Raw genomic sequence first — 12,643 nt, forward strand, 5'->3', positions numbered from 1 at the left:
GACTTTAAAAGCATCTTCAGCATATCTGCAGATGATTTTTTATGTCATCACTCAGGTCACAGATGAAAATGTTAAAGAATACAAGCGCCAGTGTTGATGCCACTTCTTACCAGCCAGCAAACCATTGATTACTACCCATTGAGTCTGGTAGTTTGGCCAATTTCAGCCCAGCTAACCAGCTACCCTTCCAGACCATACTTCCTCAGATTCCAAACTAGACTATTTAGAAGCTTGGTACTTCCTTAAAGGTCATGAGTCTAAATCAAGATCAGGGCGTGTTTGTAGGACAATGGGTAGAACTTATCTTGATAGTATCTCTTCTATATCAATTATACTAGTTAAATAAAAGACTTCAGCTTCTGAAGCTGTCCAGCTGCTGTTTTTGCAAATGTTGGTATTCCTTTAAGATCGGAAGTTAACTATTATCTTTGAGATACAGAAAAATGGTGAAGTTCCTCCCACGCTTACAACTTTCACTCTTCAAACAGCACTGAAAGGACCTACGCACCAAATGAAGCTTTATTCAGTGAAACACTTTTTGTGTAATCAGAAAAGTCCTCTTCCTACAAAATTTTCTGTTCCTTTAGCTAAATATGTCTGCTGTATCATGCTAAACACAGGGGCAGCAGTGATGTTGAGGTGATTCATATTCAGTTTCTGTGGACTTTTAAACTGCAATGAATTGCCCATGGTTTTAAACAAAACTGACCAGTACAGGGTCAGCATGGGCTGACAGAGCACTTTTCACATTCCCTAAAATCCTTCCATTCCCTAAATGTAAACACCTTCTCTCCATCATAGTTACTATGCATATGAATACTGAAAGAGATACTTTTAGATCTTTCGTGATTTCAGATTCATGGGTTTTGGGCTGCATCACTCTTCTAATGCACGTATGCTCCCCACAGGGCTGTGACAGGGCAGAATTCTTACATCATCTCCCTCTCCGCAACCTCATGTCAAAGAAACAAACTTCTAATGCTTCTACTAGAAATACCAGCTTTGATTTTAGTTGTTAAAACAGCTCTGCAAGAAACACAGATGTGGAGGAGGTTGTGATAAGTATGAAATTTTAGTGTACAGGTAAGCCAATTGTTTATAAATAGTACCTACTGATAACTTTGGCACTCCTAAGTAAAGTGCATGTGTCCCGTACTGCAGATGGTCTTCATTACTTCCCTTCAAAGACAAGACCAAGAAGAGCAGAGCAATTCTGTGTTGGGATTAGGAGAGGTACTTCTTGTGCTCAGCCTTGCACCCAGTCTCCTAGCAAATGTTGAGTTTTACGCAACTGAACAGCTTTTCCTATTGCAAGAAATAAGTTAGGCCAGGAATGGATCTGGAAAACATCCACAGAACTGTCTCATCAGCATCAATAGTGCAGACTGCAATTAACAAACACAGTGATAGCTTCACAAACTGGTGGGATCTTTGGCCATGCTTTGCACTGACGCCAAAGCCAAGTTCTCTATGAGAAGGCATTAACTGATCAGCATTATTAAAAAAATTCAGTGACAAGTTTTCAGTTACAGTAAACCATTTGCAATGATTCATGCCTCTCTTGAGCCATCAGAATGACGATTAGAAAAGCGAAGGAACAGGCAATAGGTCAAGGAAAAGGCAGAAATTGCTGAGCCTACAATAACAGAAAACTTTCACTCCACAGTTCATGCCTGTTTCATCATTGCAGAACCCTCCCAAGATGTTTCTACCAGGGATATCCACTGTTGTTCCAACGCCAAATACCCCTTGCAAAATTGCAAGAACTAGCGAATGCTTAGAACAGGTTCCACCCAGGCTTACCTGGGTGAGTGGCTCAGGAGGAGGTGGTGGTGGTGGTGGTGGAAGCTCTAAATCAGGGTCTGGAGGTGGAGGAGGCAAGTCATCCCCAAACCGTCCAGTAATGGTAACATAAGGACTTGATTTAGAATAAATGTCACTATCCAAGCCTCTTGAAGGCTGAGGGACCATACTTTGCTGGTTGCCAGAAGAATTTTTCTGGGCTTGTAAAGTTCTCTGTTCAACATCATTTATGTCTGCTACAAGATCAGCCATTAAAGCATCCAGGTCTTTGTCCTCTAGGGCACTTAGGGATTCTGTAAAGAAAACCACAAAATGTGTCAGAGTGAATGCAATGCAAAACATTATGTTTCCATTTTAGTGGAGATTAAATTGCAGAAGGCATGGTTACTCTAAGTTATAAGGGTCATGGGAAAGGAAACCACATTTTAAGTGGGTTCAAGAAACAAATGTGTTTTAGGAATAGCCATTAACCTGGTCATACTGAAGTTCAGAGTACAAGGAACTCTATAAATACAAATTAAACAGGACAGGAAGCTTCACTTTCAGTGATACAGTCTCAGGCCCTTATGACGTTACGAAACCTGGCCCTGATCCAGCAAGGTTTCTGGACACATGCTTAATGATATGGATGCAAGAACTTCCATTAGCTCCCATTAGGCTATTTACTTATCTTAAGTACATACACAAAATCTTAGCGAGTTTTGGTATAACACACAACGAACTGTGTAACTGAGGGCTACATCAACAATATCTTCATATATTACTACTATTCTACAACTCCAAAATTAACATGAAGCAGAATCAGAGAGTTCTAAGGCACAAGAAATTGTATGGTATCATTTGTAGCACATCAGTGTGATCAACATCTGTGACACACCCCACGTAATATGCAGGGTTTTGAGTAGTCTTTAAGCAAAGAACAAACAAGACAGTATCTTTTCAAAAGCATCTTATCAACCAGATAGAAATATTGTAACTTTTGCTTTCTGTCTTCTACTCTGTTAAAAGTGTAAGATAAATTCCTATACTGGAACTTCATACGCAATTTCTTCTTTGGTTGTTTCCACTAGCCACGGTATAAGAGATCCTGTGGAATAACATCCTGTAGGAACAATTTAGCTTTCTAGAAAAGAAGGGTTCTTTAAGTACCAACAGATTCAGTGGTTTAAATCTCTTTGAAGAGTCTAGTTAAAATAAAATAAATCACAAATTGGGAAAGCTTTAAGTGGGATATTGCAAAGGGATGGAGAGCACTGAACTAGATACTCAAAAATGCTAATATAGTTTAACAAAGAATAGGTCATTCATCAGGCTAAGTGTGAACATGTCACTAGACCATCTCAGTTTACTCTGCTTTGCCTGTTATGCTAATAGAGTATTTTCATAAGCTTTTCTTTTCAGTGGGAAAGTTGGCTTACGGTCCTCTTTGTTTACATACCTCTACCCACTTTGCTGGTAAAGGCATTAGGTAGATTAATACTGAAATGATTCTGGGACAAAAACACAGGTTAAAACCAACTCAGGCAAATGCATACAACCAGCCCCCAGTAAAAAGAAAAAAAACCCACGAACAAAACCAAAGGATAAACTCCCTTGTTTGGTTCGTCACACAGCCTCAACAAGCAGCTGTACATGCAAAAGTGACAGTGCAAACCAGAACGAGAATAAGCAATGTAAAGTGCAAGCAGCTGAAGCCAATACTTCCACCAGACAAAAATGCTTATGCAGCTCTGACCTCACATTGAGGAACTTTGTCTTCTATTAAGCTAAATCTTTACATAAAAAAGGTTGCATTTTAGAAAGTTTTTTTGGGGACTTCTCATTTTTATTTTTCTCAGACATTTTAAAAAGTCTGACTCCTATATAAGACTGAGCAATGTCACTTTGAAAATAAATTGGGCCCTTTGAAGTTTCCTAAATCGAGACACACAAATATACCTCTCCTCCAGCAAAACTGTTTTTGTTTTGGGTTGGTTTGTTTTCTGATCAAGGGTGTTTGAAGTTTTTCTTATCATTTGTTGCTGTGAGGTATTTTAAATAAGCATAAAAAGCATGAAGGCATCCATTCAGATACTTACCGTTTAAATCTTTAAAACCAACTGTAAAACTAAGTTCATTGTTGGAGACCTTGGGGGATGGCGGTGGTGGAGTCTCCACTCCTAAACTCTGTTAAGGTAGAAGGAAAAAAAAAAAAAAAGGTATCTGATGACATAATTACTATTACAGATATTAACATTTGTAAATCAATTACCTGAATTTGTCAAACGACAAGCAGTCTTTTGTTAATTTTCAAGGCATAATAATGAAATTAAATTACTCTAAATGCCTCCCTCTTTATATAGATATATATATAAAATAAAAATGCATGGTTACAAAAAGCCTTTAAAAAGCAGAAAGGCTACCAAGGGGCAAAGTATTGTGATTTGACAGCTAAGAAAGTCACGTGAAATCACACAGTTTAAGCACAACTCCTATTCTGCGTCGCAGCATTATTGGTATTTAATTTGACAAGCACTGGGATTCCCGAAGAGGAAAGACCGCTCAAAGCAGAGGCTGCAAGCAATCAAACTCACACGGTATCCAAGATGACAGCTTAAATATTTTCAAGCATGCGTTTATTAAAATACAACAAATTTATCATCCTTGTGAGGTTTTTTTAGAAATAAAAATTCTCCTTTCATCAAGTTTTGCAGGAAGTATTCCATGACTATAGGTTTAGAAATAGGTTCATGCTGTTTTATAGTTTCCTCTCAAGGGTACATTCTGCACTTGGCAATAACATCTCTATAAATTCCTGAATGCCACCCTAGCTGTAACTTAGTATTTTGCCATAGCTAAAGATTACTCTTATGCATATATTCAAAATGTTGGTTTCATTTACAAAGTTTAGATTTGACACTCAGGCTACATCCCATTAACCCATGTAAGCAAAGCATTCATACCTGAAAATTCTGACTCAGACTCTTCCTGTTTTGACAGAATCTTTCAATTTCTTGGAACTGAGTCCAGAGGAATTTAAATTGCTTATTTGCTTTTTTTGGAAAAAGCGTCTTTCATAAGCAGTTAGCTGTCTAACAATCTAGCCTGCACTGATATTACCTTATTCTTCAGGCCACTTGTTTTAAATGTCAAGCACAGAAATTTAGTTGAAGGTTTTTCAAAATAATTTATCTGTATTTATTCAGAGTAAAGGTACATGAAAAATGTAGAAAAGTTGCCTCTTTTGTCTAACATATAATAGCTATTTTTCTAATCTTAATATTATATACCTGGGTCAGCATGTCCATCTCCCCAAGTAAATTGCTGAACATTTCATCTATATCATCACATGTTTGCTCCATCTGAAAGAAAAAAATCCACCGACAAGGAATCATCACAAGTTCATTTCAAAGCCAGCAATGGTCAAAAACAGAGGATATGTAACATTCATTTATATTGTGTTCCCAATTAACTTTAAAACAACTGTTCACGACTTGGAAAAACCTCCATCCATAGTTTAGAGATAACTACTAACAGATCAGAATCTCAATCCCGTACATGCTTAAACACACCCTTAAGCTCTACACTCATTAGGAGTTCCAACAACCTCCTGGTGTTATTTACATATCATAGGAAGTCATTAGCTAATAAACCACGGTTGTATTTTAAACATCAAAGAAATGTAGCTAGTGAGAGATGGTGAGGGAAACAAAGTTTGAGGTTGAGAAATTCCTGAATGCTTCATCTTGAAAGCTTGCTTTCTTTCGCTTAGATGACTAATATAACAAGAGTTTACTACTCATTACCTAGTGCAGGACCTGGTTATGGTTAAGTACATGACCAACGGTTTGTCTCAATACTTCTCCCTGTTTTCTTTCAAATACTAGAGCACTGAGAGGACTCCAGTCTTACCTAACCTCAAGACATCTGAGGGAGAGCACTGAGACAAAGAAAATGGGTACATGCTGCATGACAGTAAAATGGTGGCTCTTGTTGCAAGAGGGGGGCTTGCGAGGACAGCACCATACACTGGTGGTGCTGAGATACTAGGAAGACACAGCTTCCGTAATAATTCTCTTCCTCTTGCTCTAAATTTGTTCCTTTGAAGGGAGAGAAGTAGTGTAAAAGGGTGTCTGACACAGAACACCGGCAGAGACAAGAACTATAAACGTCATTTTCTTAAGAGGCTCAAAAAAATTCCCCGCAAGAGATTGAGAACTCTGGTACTGATCACATAAAACTGGGGGTCAAACTAGGATCAAACTTTAAACATATAAGTAGTCCTATTGGTTCACTGGGTTTGTGTGCACCTGTATTAGGTTTATGTCACAAGGTTTTGGTAGTGGGGGCGCTGCAGGGGTGGCTTCTGTGAGAAAACACCAGGAACTGCCCTCTTGTCAGAGAGAGACAGTAGTTCCAGCTGCCTCCAAGTTGGACTTGGTGCTGGACAAAGCTGAGTCCATTAGCAATGCTGGTGGCACCTCTGCAACAACATATTTAAGAAAGGCTAAAAAAGGCTGCGTGGCAGCTGTAAGAGAAGAGAGAGAAAATGTGAAATAGCCCTGCAGACACCAAGGTCAGTGAGAAAGGAGGGGGAGGAGGTGCTCCAGGTGCTGGAGCAGAGATTCCCTTGCAGTCCATGGGGAAGCCCATGGTAAAGCAGGTTGTTTCCCTGCAGCCCATGGAGGACCATGCCGGAGCAGATATCCACAGTGCAGTCTGTGGAGGACCTCATGCTGGAGCAGGTGGACATGGCTCTGAACGAAGGTGCAGGCCATGGTGTGCCCACCCTGGAGCAGGCTCCTGGCAGGAACTGCAGCCTGTGGAGAGGAGCCCACACAGAGCAGGTTTTCTGGCAGGACCTGTGACCCAGTGGGGGACCCACACTGGAGCAGTCTGTTTCTGAAGGCCTGTACCTTGTGAAAGGACCCATGCTGGAGTAGTTATTGAAGAACTTCAGCCTATGGGAAGGTCCCACGCTGGGGAAGGACTGTCTCCCATGGGAGGGCCCCTACACTGGAGCAGGGAATTCACGTGCAGAGGAAGGAGTGGCAGAGACAGAGTGTTACGAACTGACTGCAATCCCCATTCCCCGTCCCCCTGTGCTGCTTGAAGGGGAAGCAGTAGAAGAGTTGGGAATGAAGCTGAGCCTGGGAAGAAGGGAGGGGTGGGGGGAAGGTGTTTTTAGTTTTGTTCTTATTTCTCATTATCCTATTTTCTTATTAATTGGCAATAAATTAATTTCCCTATGTTGAACCTGTTTTGCTGAAAGGTAATTGATAAGTGATTCTCCCCCTGTTCTGCTGAGGAGTGTGAGTGATAGATTGGACTGGTGTGCACCTGATGGCCAGCCAAGGTCAACCCACCACAGCACCTTACAGGATGAGGACCAACCTGATGCAGGAAAGCAATCAACTGAGGACAGGAACAACTCTAATGGCTACAAAAACTGGCAAGAAAGGAAGACCAGCAAGTATGACATTCTTAATCTTAATGGTTTTCCTTTAACAGAGCACCTTGAGACACGTAACTATTCCATAGTTAAATGACAAAGGTCACTAAAGTCAGTATCTGTTGTTTGAGAATTATTCAGTAGCATGTCTTTAATACGATAGTTAATACTGGAGCAATCTGAGCTGCTCTGCCTCCTTTGGACTTGGTATTTCTAGCATCTACATAAGCAAGATCAGCCTAATTTCCACTTGTCCTCTTACCACCTGTGTTATCCCCGACACCAGGGATCATCATTAGGACATCATTAGGAGTAGGCATGTACATCTTTCATCAGCCAGGCTCAGGGCATATTCTACCTGATTTAGACTTATTTTTTTTGTAGCTGGTATAACTAAACAAGGCACAGGCAACCAGGAACTGTACTTTGAACTTTCATGTTTCTCTCAGATCCCAGAAATCAAAGACTTCAAGATTTGGGAACTGGATACTATTAAAGACATTGTGATAGGATGTGGTTGGCAGGACTAAGGGTCACCCTAGCTCAATGGTGGAGATGGCACAGCTATGCCCATGTAACAGGGAACACAGACCACACAGGACTGAGTGAATGGGCAGCTAAATTCACCTTATCTGCTTCATTTCCACCTGACAAACCTGCAGTGGATGGCTCGCTCACTCTGTATGTATCATAGTTATCATCCAGAGCTTTCCATAAAAAAATTCCATTTCTGTAGATTCAGCAGTATACTGGTTGGGTAAATGATTAGTGAAACTTAATTCATTTATTTGAATCAACAGCTGTGTAGCTTCCTACACACCTGGCACTTGGAGAATCAAATTTCATAAAAAAGATAGATAAAATGGCACTTATTTGATCAGGCAGAGTGAAGTCTGATTTGCTATGCAACAAAAATATGGAGCTGCAGTTCATATTGACAAGTACCTCATCAGCGCTTAAATAATACTGAATAATTTAATGTTTTCCTGTTTTCTGATTTAGGAGAACAAAATATCTGCTGAGGGAATCTTATCAGCTCTAGCCATTTGTATGTTTTTGTGGTTTTTTTAAAGTACTGGCTAGATCTACTTTCAGGAAAAAGTCTTCATACTGGTTCCTTTGACAAACTGAAATCCTGCTTTGTATATTTTTCCAGAATAGAAATATAAAAATGGCAAAAAAATTATTCTTGGGTTACAACCAGGACACCTTAACAAGAGGAGGAGTAAGAACTGTCTAAAGGAAAAAACCCAACAACTAAGAACCCTCTTCAGTATTTAGCAAAACAGAAAGGCAAGATAACTGAATACTGGATTATACAACACTTCCACTAAATTATGGGATTTCTACAGGTTGTAGTAAATTGAGAGCTTTTTTCCTTGCATCATCACCAGACTGATAAAGCCATGTTGTCACCATTGCCCCTACTGGTATCTTTTTTTTTTTCTCTTTAATTTTTATTGTTTGCATTTAGGAAGACAAAATTATCATAATCACCAAATACCCTGAAAATATTTTTATATTAAAACACACTGAAATGTCTCTTAAGTTAATATGAAAACTCTCCAATTTCATCAGGGATTTTGTCAAGAACTAGAAAAGCAAAAGATAGTAAAATGAGTCTTTTACAGTTCATGTACTGTAAAAGAGTGTCCATCCACTCTCCTCCTTTGACTCCTCCTCACAATCATTTTCATTTATTTTATTTGATTGCCACAGTGGGAACAAATAGACAAAACAATATGCAGATTATTGGAATTATCCCATTCAAGAAAGATGTTGCTACATTTAGGACCAGCAAATTCTTTTGACTTTTATAAATAGCCTTGAACTTATTCAAAACAGAAACTCAAAGTGAAACCTGCAGGTGTAGGAACTATTATTAACAAAAAAGGGGAAAAGATTTACCGAAGTCCCCAAAAGAATATTGAGTTTCATACTCAGTCCTGCTCTATATCCACTAAACAGTAACTTTTCTGTCAGGTTTTTCTGTATATGTTACTAATACTAGTACTCTTATAATCACTATTATCTACAATATACTGAAGAGATAAAAAATGCAATAGTTTTGTGATGTTTCACACGTTATGCATAAGAATTTAAGCAGAGAAAAAGTCAGAATTAAAATAAAAAGAGGAAACTGCGGTTATTAAGAATAAACATGTTAAGCAGGTAGCTGTGGGAAGGCATTTATGTGAAACCTAAGCTATTTTTAATGTGATTGATTTTCAGATTGATGTCTTCTAGAGGACTTTTTGAAGAAACACCAAGCATAGAGGCAAAGGTATTCCTTGTCTTCTATTTCCCCAAAATTTCAAATTCTCAAATCTTCATTGAGCTCTCATGAAAACCTCTCTTTTTAATTGAATACTCCCACATTTCTCATACTATCTAAAGGGTTGAGGTATTTTCTCTTCAGCTTGCTATTCTAACCATCAAATCTCACTATTTAGTTTATGCATATTAAACTCTCACAGGTTTATATAATAAATATTGACTCATTGTACTTTGACTCATTGTATTCTGACTCATTGATACATTTATTCGTCCCACCATTTACCAGAAGTCCCCCAGACTTCCTAGACCTATTACTTTTTCACCTTCCCAATTTCAGATTTAGCAGCCTTTTTGCTGATAAAAATAATTTAAATAAAAATTAAGAGACGTGAATAACAAAACTCTTGTACTTTATTGTACATCTTTGTATTTCAGCTCACACAGGGCAAAATGATGGTTTCTGTGTATTGGTTCCTACTTCTTACCTGTTAGCATCTGTCGTTTCTCCATCACACACTTTGTTGCCATTTCCAAAGACCTACTTGCATCCATTCAGGTGCCCCTGTGAAGGGGCCTGCAGCCATTTCCTCTTTACAAGAACCAGCCCTGCTGCCCTGGATGACAATACAAAACTCCTGTGCTCTAAACTTGGCAACAGACCCACACAAAACTTCTTCCCCCTCCTAAATATCTACTGCATATATACCTTTACTTTGAAATTGAGATGGAAATTTCTACATTTTTTGAGCTATGGGCTAGGGAGTTGGAATTAAGTTGTCTGACTTCCAACACCAGAGAAGTTTGGCAGATGCACATAAAGAAAGCTAGCCCACAGAGATGGACAGGAAACAGCCCCTGGTCCAACTTGTCGCACTTGCATGAGCGACGTCCTTTGCTGACAGTGAACACTGTTTTCCCATGGGGATGGTCCAGTATTCAAGGGCATCAAAGATAAACACTGACTGAGAAATTTCTTGCTCAGATGCAAGAATGGAGAAGCAGTCCTCGCACTCAGTCTCAAGGTGCACAATCTTACCTGGGTTAAGTAGAACCTCACCTATGTTATTTAGTGCCATGCACTGACAGGTGGAGCATGAATGGCCTTTCATGGTCTATCATACGAAGTCTGTAATCAGGATACAATTTCTGCATGGTTGCATACATTTTGATTTGTTAAGATACTAAAGAGAATAATAAAACAACTTTATTTTTTTAAGAATGAATAAAGTTTTGTGATTTGTACACTTATAAGACAACAGCACTATGTCTATGAACAATACATAGAAAATGCAATTGTCTGATAGAATCATTATCACTTGGCAGGAAGCTAACAGAATGAGTGGTGAAACAATGGCACAAAATTCACCCTGCTTAAAAAGTAAACTATTAAAAAATATCATGAAAGCTGACAGGGTAATCATACGGTGTAGCTCAAAAAAACCCAGGCATGGTACTATACTAAGCAGGGTTTGAACTGTTAGTGCCTGATGATACCTCTGAGAGTTACTGAAAGCCAGTCCCTCTCAACAGGAAGAGTGGTGTAAGTCACATGGTAACGAGGCTTCTGCACTTGCAATCTGAAAACAAGCTCAAAGCCCTTGTGCAATACTGAACAGGAAACACCAACAGTGTCGCACAGGAGATTACCATCTCTGCAACTCGGTCTCAGTTGAGTTGATGCAGTTTAATCAACCTAAGGGCTACAAACAGAAAAGGAATGAGGAACAGCATGCTATCAGTCGAACAAAAACAGAGAGCGGATTCATGCTACAAGCAGTATTAGGGGAACCAGTCCACTTAGTGATCTGATGTACGGTTATGGACACATTCATTAAATTCAAAGCACTGTTGTTAAATTGTTACATATGCAAATAGCAAGGACAAAAATACGTGAAGTATATTTTTACAAGTCACACAAAAAGACCAAAAGCACACCTCCACCTCCTAGTCCCTGCACTACAGTGTGTAAATGTCAGAGTATCGAGTCCACCAAAATGAACGCAAGCTGTTTGACTATCCAGATGGCCACTACCGGCACTGCAACCTCCTGCTAAGATATAACCAGTTTTCTTACAATGATTTTTACAGTTAGCTGTCAAAAAAAATCCTGACTACTCAAGTGTCTCTTATCCACTTAAGTGAGGGAGGATGGAAGTTCCGTAACCAGCTATTGCATCATGGGTAGTAAAAAGTCCCTAACAGACATTTAGGTCAATTTTTATGAAGTAGAATACAAGAATATCTATCTCTGCATAATTCAGCCTAGAAGAATAATCCAATTAGTTACTAATTCTAGTAGGTTCTAAGAAAGGAAAATGAAGTTTTGGACTAATAAAGGAGAAATGGCAGGTGCTCCCAAGCTTTCAAAATCACAATCAGATCTGGCAATTAGTACGTTCCAAAGACTTCTCTCTTTCTTACCTACATAAGATGACCTTGCATCACATAACTCTCTTCTGTTTTAATACTAAGTCATATTTTGAAAAGGATGGGTCAAAAGCTATTAGACTGTTTCCAGCACTGCACTTTCCCAACATTCATAAGCGTGGCATTTTCCAAGAAAAAGCTTGCACACATAGATAACTCTGAAAGCAGTTTCTTACTCACATCACCTATTCTTCTGGGAAATCTGGTCTGCCAATGACTGTAGGCTTATCTGCAGCTGAAATTACATTGCATATTTATCTCAGGGATGGGTGTGACATGTCATAACTCCACTCGTGATGGAATGACAGCGACACACTAAAACACTAGGGGCTGCAGAAAGGCTGATACAATTGCAAAGTATCCTTCCTAGTTTAAAAGTAAGTTGCATTTGACTTTGGATTAAAACAAAACCGGCAGATAAGTACAATAATGTGAGAGAATCCTTTTCTAATGTTAACGTCGGGCACTAGAGCATCTTCAGGTGACTATGCCACAAAAAACACTTCACAGCATTTTACGTTGATTGCTCCAGAGACATTTTTACATATGCTGTGGAACCGATTTTGACTCCAGTTGCCTTGTTCTCTTGTATCACATTGCTCATAATCTGTCTAGCAAGACTAAAGGCACACTTGATAGTTAAGCTTATTACTAACTCCAGAATCATCCATCCAGATATACACACAAACATCTTTAGATAAGAGC

At 39.1% G+C, this 12,643-nt stretch overlaps 1 protein-coding gene across 3 annotated transcripts in view; it reads right to left on the bottom strand.

The window, feature by feature from the left end:
• Nucleotides 1–12,643, bottom strand: part of APBB1IP (amyloid beta precursor protein binding family B member 1 interacting protein) — a 66,942-nt gene that overhangs the window by 45,560 nt on the left and 8,739 nt on the right. For all 3 annotated transcript variants that reach the window (XM_074574429.1, XM_074574428.1, XM_074574427.1), the window contains exons 2-4: nucleotides 5,073–5,144; nucleotides 3,882–3,969; nucleotides 1,804–2,096 (exon numbers count right to left, since the gene is read on the bottom strand). In XM_074574429.1, the coding sequence (XP_074430530.1) occupies nucleotides 1,804–2,096; nucleotides 3,882–3,969; nucleotides 5,073–5,144 (453 nt within the window). The remainder of the gene's footprint in view (nucleotides 1–1,803; nucleotides 2,097–3,881; nucleotides 3,970–5,072; nucleotides 5,145–12,643) is intronic.

This window comes from Larus michahellis, chromosome 2, assembly GCF_964199755.1.
Source record: "Larus michahellis chromosome 2, bLarMic1.1, whole genome shotgun sequence".
NCBI lineage: Eukaryota > Metazoa > Chordata > Aves > Charadriiformes > Laridae > Larus > Larus michahellis.